Source organism: Corvus cornix, chromosome 18, assembly GCF_000738735.6.
Source record: "Corvus cornix cornix isolate S_Up_H32 chromosome 18, ASM73873v5, whole genome shotgun sequence".
Taxonomy (NCBI): Eukaryota; Metazoa; Chordata; class Aves; order Passeriformes; family Corvidae; genus Corvus; species Corvus cornix.
In genome coordinates this window covers 4,222,212-4,244,061 of record NC_046347.1, presented here as the reverse complement: position 1 = coordinate 4,244,061, position 21,850 = coordinate 4,222,212, and the positions used below count along the sequence as shown (strand labels likewise).

The 21,850-nt window shown below is 40.3% G+C and overlaps 1 protein-coding gene across 1 annotated transcript; it reads left to right on the top strand.

The window, feature by feature from the left end:
* The first annotated feature begins 2,175 nt into the window (after positions 1-2,175).
* Positions 2,176-21,422, top strand: MFSD11 (major facilitator superfamily domain containing 11). The gene is made up of 14 exons (XM_010407547.4): positions 2,176-2,401; positions 2,594-2,764; positions 4,259-4,314; positions 5,310-5,417; positions 5,836-5,915; positions 6,014-6,110; positions 7,784-7,842; positions 9,840-9,981; positions 10,781-10,821; positions 11,589-11,654; positions 13,585-13,710; positions 14,608-14,782; positions 15,785-15,920; positions 16,436-21,422. Exons 2-14 carry the CDS (start codon positions 2,669-2,671, stop codon positions 16,601-16,603), a joined length of 1,350 nt encoding a protein of 449 aa, XP_010405849.1. The 5' UTR covers positions 2,176-2,401; positions 2,594-2,668; the 3' UTR covers positions 16,604-21,422.
* Positions 21,423-21,850: the final 428 nt, after the last annotated feature.

Below are 21,850 nucleotides of genomic sequence, written 5' to 3'. Positions count from 1 at the left end.
TGATATTTTAATTGCACCTTTGTATGGCAGCCTCTGAATAATCACACTGACTTTCTTCCACAAGTGAAAATTAGTGCTGTTTTGAAAAACACTGGCATTTAAAAAAATACAGTTTGGGAATTAAAAAAGCATGTAATACATGTATTAAATATACATAACCACAGCTGGGGTGCAGATTTTATTTCACAGAACTACAGGGTGGTCAGGTTGGAAGGGACCACAGTGGGATTATCTGGTCCCACCTCGCTGCTCCAGCAGGGTCATCCTAGAGCTCATGGAACATGATTGTGTCCAGATGGCTCTGGAATATCTCCAGTGAGGGAGACTCCACACCCTCTCTGGACAATCTGTTCAGGGCTTGGTCACTGCACAGGGAAGAAATTCTGCCTCGTGTCCAGATGGGATTTCCTGGGCATCGCTTTGTGTCCGTGGCCTCTTGTGCCACGGCTGGGCCTCACGGAGCAGAGCCTGGTCCCTGCTCTGCCCCCTCCCTGCAGACAGGGACAGACAGGGCCGAGGGCCCCTCTGACCCCAGCTCCCTCAGCCTTTCCCCAGGACAGAGATGCTCCAGTCCCCAAATCATCTTTGTGGCCCTCCATGGGACCCTCTCCAAGAGCTCCGTGTCTCTCTCATCCCGAGGAGCCCAGAACTGGACGCTGCTCCAGGGGAGGCCTCGCCAGGGCTGAGCAGAGGGGCAGCATCGCTCCCTGAACTGCTGCAAATGCTCTTCCTGACGCACCCCGGGACACCAGTGACCTTCTTGTCCCCTGGGGCACAGTGCTGGTCACGGACAGCTCGTTGGCCACCAGGACCCCCAGCTCCTTCCCCACAGAGCTGCTTTTCCAGCCCGTGAGTCCCGGCCTGTGCTGGTGCCTGGGGTTGTTCCTGCGCAGGTGCAGGACCCTGCACTTGCCTTTGTTGAACTTCAGACAGTTCCTCTCTGCCCTTCTTTGCAGCCTGTCTGGGTCCCTCTGAAGGGCTCACAGCACTCTGGGCTATCGGCCGTCCCTCCCAGCTTTGTGCCATCAGCAAACTTGCTGAGGAGGCATCGACCCCTCATCCAAGTCATTGATGAGGAAATTAAACAACCCTGGGGGACACCACTAGTGAGAGGCCTCCAAACAGACCCTGTACCACTGATTATGACTGGGATTTTCCATTCAGCCTGTTCTCAATCACCTCAGTGCCCACTCGTCTCACCCACACGTCCTGCGTTTCCTCAGGAGAGTGTTGTGAAACGCAATGTCGAAAACCTTGCTGGAGTCAAGATGGACAATATTCACAGCTCTCCCCTCACCCATCCATGCAGTTGTTTCGTCATAGAAGGTGATCAGGTTGGTCAAGCAAACCTTATCCCACTTCAAATCTAGTTTAAATTCTCCCAACAAGCCCTTCTAACTCCTGGGCTAAAATCCTCTTCTCCCTTTGAGACCTCTGTTTCTTTAAACCCTTTACTGTAGACAGCAGAGGTAAAATGTGATGATTTGTCATTTACTTCAATCAATTCTGCATTTCCTTCTCTGTCTTTTTTTGCCAGCATAAAAGTAGAACTGATTTAGTTGAATTCTCCAATTCCAGAGGCCCAACAGAACAAAGGATGGTAACAGGAAAAAGTGGCCGTTTAGTCAATGTCTGATCCTCTCTCAGCTTTGCTGATGTTTTAACAGAGATCTTCATGACTCGAAGATCAATTGATCTTAAATCTAGTATTTAGAAATATTGTGAAGTAAAAGATTAATGGCATCACTTCCATCCCTGGAAGTGTTCAAGGCCGGGTTGGAGGGGGCTTGGAGCAACCTGGTCTAGTGGAAGTTCCCTGCCCATGGCAGGGGGTGGGACAAGATGGGCTTTAAGGTTCCTTTTGATCAAAACCATTCTGTGATTCCATGATTCTGTAGTTGTGTGGGGTTTTTATTTTTTGGTTTGGTTCGTGGGGGTTTCTTTGTGTGTGTGTGTGTGGGTTTTTTTTTAGTTTGCTTGTTTGTTTCTTTTAATCTTGCCAGGTGTTATTTAGTGGATAGAAATTACAATCCTCAAAAACTAGTACAAATGATTTTATTTTAACGACTGGGAGATTTTCACCGCTTCAAGTAGGAGAAGGTTGCTTTGCTGAAACTGCATTTCCCATAGTGCACAAGGGCTTTCAGGGCTGGGTCAGCTGATCGAGACACCGAAATGTTCCTTATTTCCTGTGCACTGCTTGGAAATGATTCGTGGGTGCGAGTGGCTCATCTTTCCTTCGTCAGGTGATTGAGAGGCCGGGGACCACAATCCTGATTTTAACAATGACGAGAAGCGGAGCCGATTAACCTGCTCGATGTTGGGAAAACTGCTCCTTTGGGAGAAAGGGATGTCATGAAGTAACACACTGCAGTCAGCCCTGTTAACTTCATGGGAACAGGTAGAGGGAATTACCTTTTGTACCAGACCTTTTGTTTTTTTTAAAGTTACCGATTTTGTTGCACGTTATTTAAAAGAGTTACCAGAATTCTTGATTAATTGATATTTTCTAGCAGCTAATAAGTAGCCCTAACTAATCATCATTTTCGAAGCTTGCTTTCTTTTTTTCTTTTTGCTTTTTTTTTTAAAACAGAGGTTAAGAGGAAACTTTTAAAAGAAAAAAGAGTTTTTCCAGACTGAGGCTGAGGACTTGGGAAGAAAACACAAAATGTCTTCTGAAGGAAAAAAGCTTTTCAACATCATTATTCTGGGAGTCTCATTTATGTTTATATTTACTGCTTTCCAATCCTGTGGAAATATCGCGGTAGGTGTGACTTTCAAAACATGCCACATTTCTATCTCATTTATGATATATAAGCCAAGTTATCTTGGCTTGTCTTTTGTGTGCTCTAATGTTGCTTTATTTGGGATTTTCTAATGTTCAAGGTACTTTGACATTTTATCTTCTTTTGGTTGTGTTTTAACTAGATTAATGTGTTTAACCAAATAATTCAGCAGGTTGTTTCTTTAAGATAGCATAGCTACATATATAACTGTGCCCGATTGCTTCGAAAGTAGAAAATTAATCTTATAAAATGTTTGAACTTTAAAATAGTACCTGCTTTGACACTTGCAGTGTTGAACAATTTAATTACACCGAACCTTGCATATTCTATATTCCATGTTCTGTATAGTCCCTTTCAAAATATTTGCCTAAGTTATTATTAACCATGCTATTATTAACTAGATTTTCATAATCTAACAAACTAGATATTGAGGGGGAGTATGAGGATAACACCTGACAAATAGACTTCTACAATTGCTAAACTGCCAAGTCACCTTCCAGCTGAAGAAGTTATTTGCTGCTATTTAGTATCTCTTTGCAGACAAAAAATTGAGCACAGCATAATGCAAATTTACTGTTACTATTTAAATTTTTAGACTCCTGCTACTGCCAGGCTTAGCCCTTGAACTTCCAGAGCTGCTTTCAGGATTATTAGTTCTGTGCCTGCAGGGCAGTTAGATTTCAATATCCCTTTTGAGCCCACAGGTCTTACAGCTCTTTTCTTTCATGCAAGAAGAGTCCTTGCTGGGTTCAGACAGATAAATGTCCTTCACTGCACTATAGAAATAACTATTTGGGGTAGTTTTTGTAAGTCCTAGTGCAGTGTGATACTTGATGTGAATTCTTAAGTGCAGCCCAGCGATCTCAGGAATTCTGTGGTGAATTCAGCACCTCACTGAATTGGACTTTGTGATCATGCAATCATGCAATTCATTGTCATAAAAGTCTTAGCAAGTGACTTGTGATCAGATCTGCCAGTCCAACTAACTACATGGTCTCATGAGCACTAAAGCTGATTCAAGGGGAAAAAAAAAGGAATGAGGAAATAACGGGAAGCTGAAAAGAGTGGAAACTCTTATCAGAGATTCACAGTTAGGTCAAGTTAAGATTATTCTGAAACTTCTCCTTTTTTTCCCCCATTTCTAAAACTAAGATAGTCATACCTATCTATGTAAGAGAGGTCTTAAGTGAAACAAAAGTTTTGTGAAGTATTTTAGGTCTCTTACAAAATCATGATTTAATCATAAAGTACTAATTCCTTGTTGAAACAGAAGTCTCCCTGCCAAGTATCTCCTGCATCTTTGTTGTGGAGGTGGTGTGAGTTGTAATTAACATTTAAAATTTTTTAAAGTACTTTGTAGTGTCTATTAATGAATAATTCTAATGTTTGATACTGATTTCAAACTGATGAAGGTGTTCTCAAAATACAAGACAGATTCTAACATATTACAATGTATGATCTCTTCCTCACAGCAAACTGTTATCACAAATTTAAACAACACAGACTTTCATGGCAGTGGCTACACGAGGTAATTACACAGATTTTCTTCTTACTTTGCTCCTTGCAGGGTGAACTTAGTTACAGTTTCATCCAGTAGAGAGACCCTCTCGAGATTGCAGTGTTCTGCTGACTTCACAATTTATTGGCAGACTTAAAGCAGTTTAAAACAGGCTTCTCACAGTTCTGCTCTGAATTACTTCCAGTTGAACTACATATCTGGTGTGCATGCTTTCTTTGTAGGGAGAAAAAAGCCACTCTCATCACATTCTCCACATTTTGCCTTAAGAGGCGAAGAAGGTGGACGTTTAAAAATAAATCCAGCTGCTAACTCAGGCCTTGGTTGTTTGCCCTTGCACACTCTGTGTTTGTGTAGGACAGGTGGTGTGGATCAGCTCTCAGGAAGTACAACATAAATGTGAAAGGAGCAGTCAGAAAGACAAGCAAAGCCACAATAAGCCATTCTCTTTGTTGCACTGGCAGACTCAAACTTGTCAGGCATGATCAGGGACCTTTTGCATGCCAAATTAATCTGTCATGTAGGAAAACCTGATTGCTCCTTTGAAGGGTTTGCTGTCTTAATTTAAACTAAAAATCCCACTGGGACAAAATATGTCTGTAAAATTTCTGCGGTGTATTTGGCAGAAGATGAAAACCTCGCTGACAGGTAAATGAGGCTCTAGAACATTCTCCTCTAGATGTACAGGGTACAAAATACAATAACTGCTGTTCAGGCAGTTTGACAAGTGCATGCTGTAAATTACAGGATGTCATTGCCTGCAGTAGTCTGGGACTCTACTCAGCACTCCAGGGAACACTGTACACTCCTGTATTCCCACGTGCAGTGCAGTGGGTGAAGGGAACAGAAGAAAGTAAGGAAGTGTTTGACCATCAAAGTTTTGCTGTTAAGTTCTGTATGTACTTAACTGAATATTTTGAAATCCACTGAACACTCTTAAATCAGTTATAGTGATAGCCTGTATTTTATTCTAAGTATTTAATCATCTTTATTTTCTATTTTTGTAGCATGTCCATTATTTATGGAGTATTGTCTGCATCAAATCTTATATCACCTTCACTGGTTGCAATAGTAGGACCTCAATTCTCCATGGTTATTAGTGGCGTGTTTTACAGGTAAGTATTAATTTTGAGGTTTTGCCTGCTTCCTTGGAAATATTTCTTTAGTTTTTTTTGCATCTAAGGCTCCTGTGCCATACATGAAATTGTACTGGCTAAGAAAAGCATCTCACAGAGATACTGCAGATGTGTAACTGCAGAGTACTTCAGCCCATTGGAAACAGCACATTTTTTTCCACAGCATTCCCAGACTTTGCTGATTGTGGAATTGAGGTTATGGTCTCAAATTAATAACTAGATAAAAAAAATTCTATGTGCTTAGAAGGGTAAAAAGATTTTTCACACACAACTTGTTTTTCAACATCCCTTAGGAGAGTTTTAGCTGATTTAGAAGCACCTAAGTGAGGTATCTGATTGTTAAAGAGCATTGTCCACTTTAAGTCAGTATCCAATAAACCGATCTGTTCTGTTCTAGCCTATACATTGCAGTCTTTATCCAACCAGCTACATGGGCTTTCTACACTGCCTCTGTGCTTATTGGCATTGCAGCTGCTGGTAAGCATTGCTCTTACTCTGCTGACTATTTTTTATGATATTGGAATGTACCTTCAAAGTATTTTTATTTCCTGAGCAATATATTCCGTCTGTTTCAGTCCTCTGGACAGCCCAGGGAAATTGCTTGACTGAAAATTCTGATGAAAACACCATTGGAAGGAACAGTGGAATTTTTTGGGCACTCCTACAATTCAGGTAGGCTTTAGTTGTTAATTTTTCTCTTTTTTTGGTTGCGTACCCATTCTGCTTTTTACATCTTTTTATACGTGGGACACTGCATCCAAAAGTACTCCCCTGGGACCTTGCAGTCAGTGGGAAGGAGAGATGGAAGCAACATTTTTATTGGTGTTGTGTGTTACAGAACAGGGAATGAAAGCTGGATATTGCAATCTCTGCTTCTGAGGTGCTAAAAAGATACATTTCTGTTAGGGGAGCATTCAAGGGATATAACAGCAATCCTGTTGATTGTGGAGGGCTGTGCCAATTTGTGTCCTTTATTGAGGCAGAAGCTGGTTCTTGCTGCCAAGGTGAAGATATTGAAGTTAGACCTGTCAGTCAGAAGCCAGAAAAGAAATTTTGTACTTGTTTTTGATGGCTCTCTGATATTATTTGAGTTCTGCTTGACTAAAAGCATCAACAAAAGGCTCAGCATCAAGCAGGGCAGTGAGAACAAGGCAGTGAATGCTGTGTTGTGGGTGGCCATTAAGTGTTTTGTGCAGCATAGTTAATGCCTCTCATGGGAGTGTAATGCCATTAGGATATTGAGAAAATAATGAAATTATGCAACAAGATAGAGCTGATGGCTTGAAGAGAGACTGAAAAGGCTGGGACTCTTTCCTGTGGAGGAACAGCAGCTGAGGAGGGTTATACCAATGTTTGTTACCCAAACATGAGGGCAGGAGGGGAGCTGAGTGTGGAATTGTTGCTCACCAAATGTTGCTGTGCTGGAGCTGGGGTCACTTGGTGAGAGTAAAGAGGGCTGGTTTGAAACAGGTAAGGTGCTTTGTGGGTGATTAAACTTCTGGAGTTTGCAGCCACAGGACTGTGTGTGGAGTTGGATTGTGTCAGCAAGGTCAAAAAAGAATTAAAAAAATTCATGGGAGACAGGTGCACAAATGGTTCCTGAAGAGAGATCCTTTTTACCACCTTTAATGCAACAGTTCTGAGTACTGGGAGATAACCAGGGAATGAATTGCAGAAATGCTTGGGGTGCTGAGCCTGCATTGCTAATGCTGCTGTGGGGATGGGATCCTGGTTTGAGAGAACATCAGCCTGAACCAGGGGCATACTTGTGTTTCTAAAGTTTTCAGTTCCAGAATTAACCCCTCAGTATGTTATCAGGGTAGCAATTTCCACAAACCCAGCTGATTGTGTGTTTTACAGTGAGTAAAATGCGTGGCTTAATATAAGGAAAATTGGCTCTAAAACTCTTTTAAATCATTCATTCAGAATAACTGTAATTTGGGAAGAGGTAGTGAGAGACACAATTTCCTTGAGCCGATGCAATACTTCAGACAAGACACATGACCCTGCAGAGGAAGTATTACAAAATCACCTCTAGAAACATGTCAGCTTTCTAACCTATACCTTTCCAAAATTAGAAGCAACTTAGATGGAGGTTTCCTCATTTTTGCCACCACCTTGTGTCTTGATTGATGAAAATGGAATAGCCAGCACTATGGGGCAGAATCCTCAGATTTGTTTGAAGTTTTATATAGAAAGAGCTGACATGGAGAGTGACTCGTGTCTTTATTTCTTTCACAATTGCACAGCCTTGTTTATTTTTGTATAGAATAGTACTCCTGTGGTGCTACAACCCTAACTTTTTCATAGAATGTGTTTCTGACCTTTGTTCTTTTTATTTACAGCTTGATTTTTGGAAATCTGTATATCTACTTTGCTTGGCAAGGAAAAACTCACATATCAGGTGGGTACTGCTTGTTTATATGGCCAACCTTTAAATACAGTAGCATGAATAAACAGATGAAATGGTGCACTCCAAAGTGGCAGGAAGCTTGTACTAAAGCAGACTTTATTTATTTATTGTAGATAGTCTCTTCTTGGAGATTTTCCATGGTAGCTACTCTGGGATTTTCACTGTGCAGACACACTTGTGCCAAAATACACCTGTTTAGGGGGGAGGTGTTCTGGCTGTATGTGTAATCTTATACACATTATCCTGTTCCAAAGTAAGCTCCTGGTGTAGAGTGTCCTCCTAAATCGTATTGGAGATTGATTAAGCTATGAAATAAAGGAAAATAATGAAAACCCATCCCAGTTCCCTTCATGGCTGCACTAATCATTGTGCTGGCACTAAGCAGTGTAGGAGGCAGAGGCTGAGATGGGGCAGCACTGCTGGGAGAGCAGAGAAAGAACTTGCTCTTCCTTAGTTTATGAAGACAAACTTCCTGATGGAATTGTAATTAATACTGTAGTTTTTTCCATTTGACACTGGCAAAGAGCAGGAATTGAAGAACAGTGGACTTTATTCATGTTCTTGAGCTGGACAGTGTTGAGAGTGTTTTTAAAGCAAAGATTTCTGGCAACTGTTGAAGCCAGGCAAAGTATGGAGGGGGTTTCACTAAAAAACTGCAATAGTGAAAATAGATTTTAATAACAAAAATGAGCATTGCTGGGAAATCAGTGCTCTGTAAACAGATAAGTTTGATTTTCCTGTTCTATAATTACTGATGGTTTTCCTTATTTAGTCCTAATGTAGAATATCTACTAGAATAGTCAATTCTTTTAACCTTTAACAGATGAGGGTGTAAGGAGTAAGATGTTGGCTTTTAAATGATAATTATCAGGCTTCAGAAATAACAGAACAGAGAGAACGGTCCACTTCTTGTTTCTGTTAGCTCCATCTTTTCAGGTTCTCCGCAGACACAGGTTTGGTAATGAAACACCAGCTACTTTTTAAAGGTCATCCTCTGCATTCCCTCACCTGTAACACAAAGGCTTAAGTGTTACTGGACACACTTTGAACCTGGGGGTTCTCAAATTCTGTGCATTCCAAACTTCCCTGCTCTGCTAACCACAGAATAGAGCAATTAACTATGAGGCAGTTCTGCTGTTACATTTCCCTCCATCTTAAATGTCTTGAGAGTCCTCTTTATTAGAAAATTTGATATTGAACCCTAACAGCATTTAAAAATCAAATCTTTTTACTACCTGTATGAAAATATCACAGGCATTTCAAGGTGTGAAGCACACCTTCTCTTTTTGGAACTGTGATCATACACAAATTATTTTCAGGACAAGCTTGCATTTGCTGTTGAGCTAAAGGGGAGGGAAATCCATTCTTAGGTAGTATCTTCAGGGTCATGCATTAATTCAATCACAACTATTTGCTGTTACTGGCTTTTTTCCCTGCTTAATACTGGTAAATGGGAGTGGCTTTTGTGTTAGATGTGTCTGTGCTCTGCTGCAGTAAGCAGCTTGTTTAGCAGAGTTGTCCCCTCCAGCTGCTGTGACAGTTACTGAGGTTTTGGTGGTTTCAATGCCTCTGTAGTTTCCCAGTCTATGAGTTTGTGATGCCATGGTGCTCATAGTTCTGATGCTGGTCAAGAGCTTCTTTTAGAAATCTGAAGGGGTTTGGGGCAGTCTGTGTCCACTCTGAACTATATAAGTCTTCCAATATGTAATTTCTTCTGCTAATAATTTATGCACTTCCTTTAATTGGCTGCTCCTTGGTCATAGCCTTTGCATGGCAGAAAATGCGAGAGACCTCTTTAATTTGCCGATATTTTATTAGCACCATAAAACTGAGACAGGAGTTTGCCAGCAGCTCCATGTGGAAGGTAAGCTAGAAAATTAGTGTGTGTTAAACGCTGTAGCATGTGTGTGTTAGTTGTTTGGAGGTAGCTGGATTGGTTTGAGTCACTTCTGCACATCTGGTTATGGCTCTTGTTTGTTTTTCCACAGAGAGCGATCGCAGAACTGTCTTCATTGCTCTGACTGTTATCAGTCTTGTGGGCACAGTTCTGTTCTTTCTGATTAGGAAACAAGAGGATGCAAAAGCTCCAGGGGATGATGATTCCGCTAATGAAATCCTGGGGGAGAGCTCGTAAGTGTTGATGGCAATAACATGGTGTCTCATCTCCTCGTTTGTGCTCCTGCTCTGCAGAGGAACATCTGTGCTGGAAACATGATTGTTACCAACAACCTGGAGGATTCACAGATTTAATAGAAAAGTGTCTGTATTTTAGCAATGAGAATGTATGAAAAATAATGTTCTTGATATGGCACATTCTCAAGGGTGAAGTTCAGTACTGCACATGAAGTTTTTCCTTTGATAAGTTAAGTGCCTTGTGAAAGATACCCTTCACCTCTTCTCCACTGATTATTATGAAACACTTTTATGTTTTGTCTTGCTCTCATCAGCCCAGTTGAAAGGCTGGAATAAGCAGAAAGTACTCCTTTTTTATAGGTTGTTTTACAAACTGGAACATGTTTTTCCTATCTTCTCTAAATATATATGCCACCCTGATAAATACATTAGAAATGCATAGTTACACAGATTCAGTGCAGTTTTGCCTGAGGCATCAGCTTAAATATTTTTGCTTTATTTAAAGAGCAATGAAAATGTTATAAAAACATCAGTGAGCATGCCTGTGGAAAAAATGTTGAAAGCTGAAAATGTTCAAAAGAAAGATTCTGTTAAGCAAGCATTCACTAGTGTGGGCAGCAAATAGATTTTGTGGTTACTTCAGATCTCAGAAACTTTTAAAATACATTGTCATATTCCAGTGTATAGTGCAGGGCTAGAAAATGCACAGAAGGTTTGAAAAATGAAGGTGCCTTCCAGCACAGCAATAAAGTGTGGTTATTCTCTTCCATTTTGACCAAGTAATTTGTTTACCCAGGTCTGCACGAAACAAAATGATGAGAGCAGTGGCTGCCTTCAGTAAGTACAATTTCACATAAGAGTTGCTTCAGCAAAACCTGGCATCTCCTTCCCAGCTCTCTGTGTTTGTGCTGATGATGTGATCATGTACAAACCACTTCAATCACGTACCTGTGTAGTCCAGGACAGACTTGGAGTGCTCCTCCTTTGATGTGTTTTCAGATCCAAAGCTGTTGCTTTACAACAGCTTCCTTGTACAGATGAGCACAAAAGGAGCGGGTTACAACTTGGGAAAGGCAGTGTGAGATTGAAAAATAAAAATCAACAAACATACCAAGATAAAAAGAAGTCATATGGTGTTTGATTTTGTCACCAGTTGATACCAGTTAACAATTTAGAACTGAAGCAGCTGCAGTTTCCTTTGAAGCTTGATGTGTTCTGCCTGAGACTTTTAAGTTTGTTATGAGAACATGGGGATCTTCACTGAAAACCTATTTATCCTTTCAGGAGACAGTTGCCATGAACTGAGAGTACAAAAATACAGTGAGCAGAAAATTGTCTGATAATTGAAAACTGTGTATCTCCTCTTTAATATTTCCCCTACTACATTTCTTACAAGAAATGAGTTTTGTATGCCACATTTCTTCTAGATGGCAGGTCAGGGTTGTTTTATTTAGCACTCTGCTGTAATAAACAGTAAATAAAACTTTAATGCGCAGTTTGTATAATAACCAATTTTTGCTTTAAGCAAAGAGCAAAAGTAAGTGTAGATTATCTTAGTAGTATGATCAGAAGTTTTATTAATTTTCTTTATTATTTCTTTGCAGAGAAATCTATTACACTGAGCTTCACCAAAGAGATGCTGCTTCTCAGTGTTACAACAGCCTACACAGGTATGAAGCCAGCAGAGTTTCACCATGGAGCAGTGGCAAGGCATTGCTTGGGATTTTAACCCCAGACTGGAATTCTAACCCATATCTCTGCAAACATTACTTAGATATTTTAATTAATTTTGGGTTGCTCGTGACATTTCTGGGTCCTGGCGAGTGTTTCTGTACAGGAGGAGGGGTGCATCCAAATCTGAAGGTGCTGGTTCAGTGAAGTTCTGGGTCCCAAAGTGAGGGTTAGACAAAATTTACAGAGCTGGCTTTTATGGGATTTGATACTGCACTATCAATAGTTTGTAGACTGTTTAATGCAGTTGTATTGCATTTGAATTAAGGGAATGTTTGTACATCACACCTTCATTAAGGCATGGGAGAGTCCTCATGCTCTTCAGTTTAGTCTTGGTTCTATTGGGAAGCAGCTTAGCCATTTTCAGCTGGTTTTTTCAATAGTATTTGCTGTGGCAAGAGTTCTTACTCTTTTTAACAATTTTTAGTTAAACTTGGTCTGCCGTCCTTGGACCAATGTATGAGTTGTAAAATAAAAAAATATTTTTGCCATATAAGTGATTCTTCCACCAAAAAAATACTGTAAAATCCTTGAATTGTTATTTTGGGGGGAGGGGGCGGTTCTTGCTCCTTATTTGCCTTCAGATGTAGTTTTGTTTGTGATCAAATTAGGGTTTTTTATTAAATAGGTGCACTTTCAGAACCTAAGCTCTGAGTCACTGTTATGAAAAATTACTGTTAGGTGAAAAGAAAAACTTTGATGTGAACAAAATATAAACACTGCACTTTACAGTCAGCTCCTGGTTGAGAAACAGCAGGAGCAGCTCTGGCGTTGGGTTGCTCCAGCCACTAATCTGAGTTATAAATTACTTCACAGCATCTCCAAGTGTTGTGCTAACCCAGATTAACTCACCTGAATTCCTCTGGGGATGGGAATGTGGAGCAAGATAACAAGGGAAGGGAGTCAGTCAAGGTTTTGCCTGAATACCCTGAAATTTGGGGTTACAGGTGGCATAGAAATACATCAGTCCAGACTGGGGAAAAAATATCTGCTGCCATCTTCTGGATCTGGGTCGGTGTTGCCACTTTGTGTAGGAAAACAGAAAATTCCATAAGGCCATCAAGGACTTTTATTCCAAAATTACTGGTCAGGTTTAGAGGCTCCAAGTGCACCCCTGTTTTTGAAGCAGTTTATCCAGGCAGGGCAGGGTGTGCTGTACCAGAGTTTGGCTGTAGCATAAGGCAAAGGATATAAATGAGGAAGTTTTACTTTGAGCTGTTTAGGAATAACAGTTTGCATTGTTTTACATACACTTTTTTCTTGAGTTGGTATTTTTATCCTGATGGTCATGTTAGCTGGACTCAGTGGTGTCACCTTTCCTCACACTAATGGCAATAGAAAGAAAGAAAGAGGATTTTAAGCAAATAGAAGTTCTTCCTCAGCTTAAATTCATTATCTATGTACAGAAAAGTTCATTTTAGGATTCTTTGCTCCTTCTTGGTATTTGGGGATGCAGGGACTTTTAGGAATGCCATAACTTGAAGGGGGGGAAATCCTATACTGAAATTGTGCTTTATTTCATCAGTTACTTTGTGTTATTTCACATGGTATTTGTCATTTGATAAAATTCCAGAGTTCTTGAGAAGTAGAAATAGAAACTGTGTGTAGGGGTTGTGTCAAGAGTAGCAGCACTGAACCTGAGTGCCTGTGACACCAATTAGTGACACTTCTGTAATGTGCCTTTTGTGAACTGGTATAGAAGAACATAATAATTACAGAGTTTAAAATCGTCTCTTTGCTTGTATTACCCACACCTTGTTTAAATATATGATTTAAAGATACCTGAGGGGAAATCAGCCTTTAGCATAAAGATTTTCTCATGACTTCCATGAAAGTTCAACTATCAGTTCTGTTTGGTTTCCTTCCAAGGTTTGGTGTTAACGTTCTTTTCTGGAGTGTATGGAACCTGCATTGGTGCTGTGAACAGGTTTGGCAGTGAAGAGAAGAGCCTGATTGGTCTCTCTGGTATTTTTATTGGTGTTGGAGAAATCTTGGGTGAGTCTGAATTTGCTGCCTTTTGAGAGCAAAAAGGATTAGGGTGATGTAGTTATTCAAAGTGGGGTGGGGTTTTTTTTGTGTTTGACTCAACAGTGTGTTTTGAGCTTCCAGCAATAATGATGTGAACATGAAATGAAATAGTAGCAGTAGAATTGGCACTGTGGTTCCTTACTGCACTGTGAGTTGTACCTTACACTGTGTAAAGTGGATGTAGACCAACATCTGATGCCTATGAATTCTGATATTCTGCATTCTCTTTGGGTTACTGTGGAGGAATACACAGACTTAAAATGTGAGAAACACTGGGCTGCAGTGTTATTAGGGAATTGACACCGTTTTGCCATTTTAAATGCTATTTTGAAATAGTATTATGTTTGCATTTTTATTACTTCTTGGGTGATAAAATTTTCAAATTTTTGAATAAATGGTTACACTAAGGATTTCTTTCTTTAAAAAGTTTGCTTGTGTTAAATGAGATGTGATATTTGAATAAATTTGGATGCAGGTAATATTCATTAAGTAAATATTTCTTTTTTTCCTGTAGACTCAAGTACTGTGGTGTTTAACAAAAAACCACTGTTCATTAGCAGCTCAGATCCATTGAGTTGCATGGGTTTGCAATTAAGAGCTGAGCACAAGGCTGTCCATTTTCACTTAGTGCTGTTGCAATACTGAAGGAAGCTGGCTGCTGGTTAAATACTTGCTAAAAGGTGAAATATCTTCATCAGCAACCATCTGATCAATCTCCTGCCCCCATTTCCCTGGCAAACTCCTTGGGGCTGTTTGCATGTCAGTCAACCTTTGTTACCCAGTGTGGGGACGTTTATAATTTAAATTGTTGGGATTTCAGTCTTCACTTCTGATTCAGTTTTCTCCTCGTTTGTGCTCCTGCAGGGGGAGGAATCTTTGGCTTGCTGAGCAAGAAGAGTCGCTCTGGCAGGAACCCAGTGGTGATGCTGGGCATCCTTGTCCACTTCATAGCCTTTTATTTAATTTTTTTCAACATGCCAAATGATGCCCCCATCGCTCCTATGGAAGGAACAGATCAAGTTGCTTATATGATTCCAAGGTATGTGAGATTTTTTTTCCTTTGGCTGCTGTAACTCAGGATGTACGTGAACAGCAGAATTTTCTCTACAGAGAATTCCTTGAGGTTTTTTTCTGTGTAATGACTAACTCCCTAGAAAAAGCTTTCAGGAATTCTGTTTTTATTAAAGGTAGATATTCCACCAGTGTGCACCCAATTAAGAAACTTGAATGGCATAAGAATAAAAAGCCTGGGGATGAATAATAGCACCTGTGTCACTTGACAATTGATGTTTCTGACATGTAGCACAATAGCAAGACCAGCATCTATTGTAGTAGGTGTTAAGAATTCGGTTTATTTCAAAACAGTCTTGGGCTCAGTTTTACATAAGGGAGCACCAGCCTTGCACTTTTGCACTGGTTTCCAAAGTCTTCCAGTGCTTATTGTCAAATTCCACTTGGTCTAACTGCATCCTGTCCCTTAGAGCACTCAGTGTTTGGGGGAAGAATATAGAAAGCTTTCTTACCTCATCATTACAGCTTTCTTTTGGGGTGTATTTTTGCCATTTTGTGTGAAAATCCTGTATTTTCAGTTCTGCAGACCCAGCTGCTAACTTGCAATTCTAAGCATTTGTGCCTGTGCAGGTGACTGGTCTTAGCTGGAGTATTTTTCTGCCAAATGAGTTGGTATTTCTCTAACATTCCTGCACATTTTGTGAACTCGCCATGTGGCTCAGCTTTTAATCACTGCTGTGTGGGCTCTGTGGCTCCAAGCACCAGAATGAGTTCTTTTTAGAGATTCTAATTCAGTGTAGAATTGACTGCAGGTAACAGTATTAGAAGTCTTGGCATTCAAGAAACTAAAGCTGATGAAACAGCCACTCTTTTTGCCAAGCCAGGCGTTCCCAGTTCTTTTCTAGGGAAATTAAAAGTGTGATAACTTTCTTCCATTCTCAGTTTCCAAATAAGTCTGCCAAAAATAGTTTATAGATGTGTGAGCTGTTTGAATGAATGGCTTTTAAATTGGAATTGCTTTCTCCTTCAGCAAAGAGGTGGCCATGCTCTGCAGCTTCCTGCTGGGGCTGGGGGACAGCTGCTTCAACACCCAGCTCCTCAGTATTTTGGGATTCCTGTATTCAGAGGACAGTGCTCCTGCCTTTGCCATCTTTAAGTTTGTTCAGGTATTTCCTAACTTAGCTTTTTGGACCTAGGATTGTTGGGATATTACTGAAATACTGGGTTAGGCTTTTAATGAGCTAAAAAAAATGTTTCTGCAAATTATTTCATCCTGAATTTTGGTGTAAAATAGTTTTGTGATGCTGGAAACAGTTTTCTGGGCTGTGATCTTCAAGCTTTGTCTGTGTTGTTTCTAGACAAAGTGGTTTGAAATACCAGAGATTTTGGTAGTGTTTTTACCAGTTTGAAATACCAGCTTGCAACGCTAGAAACACTTTGGAGTTTGGTGTTCATTTTCTACAGTTGTGCACTGTTTAAATAACAAGTAAAAACTAAATCTGTTGTGGGACATGCCGAGACATATGTTGAGGTATAATGAAGCCTTAGGATTGTCTGTCTACTACAAAAGCATTCTGAGAGCTTCATATTAAACTGTCTGTGTCAGTTTGATAATCCTTCTGTAGCAGCACCAGCCTGGAAATCTCCACTGATAATCTTCTCACTTTGTTTTTCCTCTCAGTCCATCTGTGCTGCAGTTGCCTATTTCTACAGCAACTACTTCCTGCTGCAGTGGCAGCTCCTGATCATGGTGATCGTGGGCTTCTTTGGAACAATCACCTTCTTCACAGTGGAGTGGGGAGCAGCAGCAGCCCTGGCTGCCCGTGGCTCAGACTACAGCAGCATCTGATCCCTGTGCCAGGCCTGCTCTGCCAGGAGGAACAGCACAGGCACGATTTTTGGGAAGTGTGAAAAGGTGAAAGAGGTCAAGTTGCTGCAGAGGTTGAGATGGAGGAAGCTGCTACTTCAGTCCAGCTGAATGTGAGACAGGAGGGAAAAAAAAAGCCAAATTTGAAAGGCTTTTTTTCCTTGCTTGGATCAACTGAGCGTGGTATATGTGTTGTTAAAAGTCTGGTATTGGAAATGGAAGGAAATGCAGGAATCCATGTATTGAACAATTCTCTTCTGAGATGTCCCTTTCAGAATGTAATTGCCTAATTTCACTCTACAGTGCACTACAGAATTAGTTTGGGGGTTTGTCCCTTAAATTATTTTTCCTATATTCTGGTTCTGCAGACATTGGAATTCCTGTATAGAATGAGTGATATTTTTATAAGGTAGATTGAATTGCAGATCGTGTCTGCACAGCTGAGAAATCAATTTGGCATTGAATTTTTCAACAATTAGATGTGAGGAAGTATTTCTGTGGGAAATGTTGCCTTACTCTGTATCTCTCAGCTCCTTGTTTCCCAACCATTTGTTTATTAATCTATTTCATGTGCCTAAGTTGTCAGATCCATGGGGTTTTTTGTTTGGTTGGGTTTTTTTTCTGTTTTGGGCTTTTTTGGGTTTGGTGTTTTTAATTTTCTTGTAAGGAAGTCGATCAGGTTATAGTGTTACATGATAGATTTTACCAGAATTTGAAGAAATGACCCTTGGCCATCTGAAGGATGGGATGCCAAGGCCTGTGAAATATTGATGATGGAAAACAGCTTCTGGCTCAGCATCTCAGAATTGAAATGTTGGGAATTGTGTTGGGAAAGGTGCTGAACCTTCCTCAGGGTAGTGCTACATGAAGGACCATAACCCATGGAGGACCATAATCCATGGCTTCCCTCCCAGAATCCCAAATAGTTCTTTTGAGTTCAATGGCATTTTCATCATAAAATGATGAAAATCTGTGATGGGAGCACAGAGATAACTTTAGAAAGTACAAATGGCCCGAGAATGTGAACTGTCAGAATAATACTGCAGTGTTTATTCTACTGCATGACCTGAAACACTGGTCCTAAATTGTTTTATTCAGTCTGTTTTGGGGAAAATGTACTGTAATCTTCCTCCACCAAATAGGAAAGGAAGGTTACTGGCATAGTAACTACATTTTAATCCAGAACTGTTATAGATGATGTAACAGGCAGTGACTGACTGACTCACCTTGACTTTATCTGCCTACACAAAACTCTGAAGTACTTGCAGTTATGTTTGTCTGGTGGGCACAGAACAGGCATGGAACACTGAGAAGGTGTTTTTAGACACTCCATGGAGCTATTTTTAGAAAAGCACCGTTCACCAACTCTTTTTTATGCACAGTCAGAATATGAATGTTTTATCTTTAAAGACAAGTTTAGAAAGACTCGGCTGGTTACGTGTCAGTAGCTCCCACGTGTTGTAACTGTGTAGGAGCTCCCAAGGTTAATCCTGGGGAGGGAGGGTGGCATCTCCTGTGACATTTGCTGTCACTTTTGCTCTCCAGGAGCAGTGTCACAGCTCCCGTGGAGCACAGCCCTCGTTGTGCACAGCCAAAGAGCCCAGAGGGATCTTCTTACAGGGATAGAGAAAGGGATTTTTAAATTCACGGCAGGTTCTTGCTGTGTGATCAGCAAGGTGTTGATGGAGGGGTGAGAGGGCACCTGAACACCCAGCAAGCAGAGAAATCTGTGAGGACAAGCAGGAGAGAGAGACTATGGGTATTCCCAGGAGATTCAATGAATGATGTAAAAGAGAATGAGGCAGAACGTGTATTTGAGTGAGGGGTCACCAGTGCCATTCCAATTTGTCAGGCAGCCTGAAAAAGCATTCAGTGTTCAATCAATATGTGATTAATGGCACCAGCAGCACTGCAAAGTCTCTCTCTCACCCACTCCTGTTACCCTGCAATTTGAAGCATACGGTTTTTATATACTGAGCATTACAAAGGTGTGGATTAAAGGATGCTGCCAGTGATTAAAATTCTCTTGTTGCTACACATTTGTATTTTCTCCAGAGGACCAAGAGGGATAAAGCTTTTTTTTTTTTCAGATAGGGAATTACTGATATTTTTTTTTACCTCTAAACCCTTTCTGGGCCCTATTTTCCCCATCACATTAATGAGAGCAGAAAGACATGAAAATTCACAAGGAGCAGTTTTGTCTTTCAGTATATTTGGGTGAAAAAATGATTCTTGGGTCTTGTGATGATGAGTAACTTATGAGTGCATTTTAAACAATGCCATTTAGTTGTAAGTAGGTTAGGCTCTCATGAGGTTGCTTTTTAAATTGATCCCTTTTAATGATGAACTTCTGTGATGTTCATTTGCCACATAAGAATTATATGAACTATTCTATTAGAAATGAAAAGTGCTACGTTTATGTAGTTTCAAAAGGCACTTTGAAACAAACTTAGAGGGATACTAATGAATAAGGACTTGTGGGTTTTCAGTACCTCTGTGAATCTGATGCTTTGCTTTTTTTTTCTTTTTCTCTCTTCTGGTCTGCCTCAGTATCAGATAATCTTAGAAGGCTGCTCAGAACTATTTATAGGGTCATTAAAGGGAAGTATTATTGCTCTGTGACAAGTTCTACAAGAAATCATGACAATCTCCAAGCTGCATTATGGATAGCTATTCTTTATTACTATTAACTGTGTAAGTATTGCTTTTGACATTTGATCTGAAGAGAGAGGCCTCAGTTACTCTGGCTGCTGCTGACAGATGATTGCTTTTCACTTGTGAAATATTTTTTTGATTTGCCAAGACGTGAAAAATCCTCTCCAATATACACAGTTGTTAATTTGGTTGAAATTTTTGGTGTAGCAAGATAAAGAACAGTAACACTGACATCCATTTATGATTCCATCTCTTAATCTGTTAATCATCATTTACCAACCACGAGGCTGCACCTCCTTCATTTCACCTCAGTGGCCTTTGAACAGTTTCATGTTAATCTGAATTGGGAGCTCACTGTTAAATTAAGTGGCATTGGAAAAAAAAAGCTTTTGCTTTATCTGTGGCTTTGTTTTGTATTAGAGATTTCATCTTTATATGCAAAATTATACATTAGCTTGCTTTGGTTTATTAAAAAGTCCTCTTTTCATTTTTTCCCCCTCATTCTTTTAAGGTGTTACTAAGGTTTAATATCTTGACATATCACGTCCTCAAGTTTTTCAAACAAATGCTAAACAGGAAATGAAAACTGATTTTCTTGACAATTGAGTGCCAAATAAGCTGCTAAAAAATGTCTTTAATGAATCTCATATAAACATATCTCTATTTTGTCTTGCCAGTTGGTTTTCATTTTGATACATGGATGCATGGAGAATTTCTACAGCTGTAGCCTTTGTTCATAATTAATGATGTGGTTTTACTTCTGTTGTGTTAATTTCATTAGGTACAATCTATGTTAGCGAGCTGAGATAAGGAAAAGAACCATTTATAGGTTTTTTTTAAATACTTCAAATCTATAATTTTCTGCAGGTACTGCTAAACTCTTAAGGGATATTAAAAAAAAAAAATCCCAAACAACCAGAACCCCCAAAAATCCTTAACCAAGGTCCCTATCTTAGCAGAAACCCTCCTGTGGTACAGCTGTGAAAAACAAGAAGTCTTGTGCTGGTAACTTCTTTGAATGTTTGTGACCATTTTAAAGTATACTGGACAGAGAACTTCCTGGTGGGGTTTGCTGTGACTTTATGGAAAATAATTTAAATGTAGAAGGCCATAAATTCAGGACCATGTGCCAGTTAAGCAGACTGACCTCTGGACTTCCTTGGAATTCCACAAGCTTACTTCAGATGAGGAATGTGGTTCCCTGGACTCCAGCCTAAGTGCCAGTAATTAATGCGCAGAGGGATGTGTGAACAGAACCCTAAATGCTGTATGTTAGGGCAAACACTGTTGGCTGTCAGTATAAATAGGAAATGCAATGTTCAGCATCATGCCAGGAGCCACAATACCCACCCTGGACCCAAAGTGTGCATGTGTGTCAGTGAAGGCATGACCTTACAACCACAACCATTAATTTTCCTGGTGAAATGTGTGTTTGAAGGCTTTAGCCACACCTCTGTTTTCTTTGTAGCCCCACTAATGTTAATTGAATGGCAGCAGCAGTTAATACCACGTTTTCCATGATCTCTGTCTAACGTGCAGGCAAAAATAATAAAAGATGGGATAATTTAGAGATGGAGCTGAACTGGGAAGTTTGCTCCTTTACAAGGACCTTGCCCTTCTGATATGACCGTGCTGGTCCAAAAGCAAGATTGAGACTGTTGTGATTTTCATGGATAAATTCAGAATGGTGCCTTGATAAATTTAGTTTCAGAGGTTGTGTTAGTACCACAGAGAAGCACCAATAAGAGTGGGGAAAAGGTCCTTAAAATGCAATAAAGAGCAAATCTGGAAGAGAGAATTAGTCTCAGTGGGCACATGAAGGGGGTGCTTTGTTCAGCTGAGTTTGTGCATTGGAAATCGAGATTTCTGTTTAGTTCATACTGCCTCTGTTAAGTTGGTTATCTCTGCTGTTAGAAGTCTTCCTCCAAGCTCTCCTTTCTGTTTTGTTTACATTTTGACGCCGTGCAGGAGTCTAAATGATTGAAACCTTTTTTTACCTTAATAAAAGGTGTCCTTGCGTTGGAATTGGTGGTAATTGAGAGCAGGCTCCCACAATGATTATCCTTAATGGAAACGCTGATTTCAAGTGAGTGTACTGCCTCTTCTCATGGTCACAACCACGCAAATAAAAGCGAATTACAGACATTGTTTTTGTTAATAGGCTCGTTAAGTTGTCGGAATTGTTCTTGTCACTGTTGTAAACAGTCGTGCCCGAGGCTTTGGGAGAGGGAGGCACAGTCGGAACTGATGGCTCTTGGAAGTGCTTTGTTAGAGCCTGCTTAGGGACACAGAAGTGTTCGGTTTAGTGCTGAGGAGTCCTTGGGAAATGCTTCATTCTGGTGTAGACACGCACCAGTGAAGCGTCTTGGGGAAATCAGTGGCTGCTTCAGCCTTAGCCTGTTCCCTTGCCCTGATGGAGAGCCCATCTTAAGGAAACAGATGCTGTTGTTAAGAGTAGAACATGTCTGAATGTTGGTTTGGGGCTTGTTTTTGTTGTTAGTTTCCTTTTCCAGTATCCTTTCCCACGATTTCAGTTACTTTCCTCCTAACACAAGTGCTCTTGTCTGAAAGACT

Excerpts from the sequence above, each read along its gene's own strand:
- MFSD11 (XM_010407547.4), top strand. The coding sequence starts at position 2,669 with ATGTCTTCTGAAGGAAAAAAGCTTTTCAACATCATTATTCTGGGAGTC. Across the intron at positions 5,916-6,013 it reads TATTGGCATTGCAGCTGCTG|TCCTCTGGACAGCCCAGGGA; the intron begins GTAAGCATTGCT and ends CGTCTGTTTCAG. Across the intron at positions 10,822-11,588 it reads GAGAGCAGTGGCTGCCTTCA|AGAAATCTATTACACTGAGC; the intron begins GTAAGTACAATT and ends ATTTCTTTGCAG.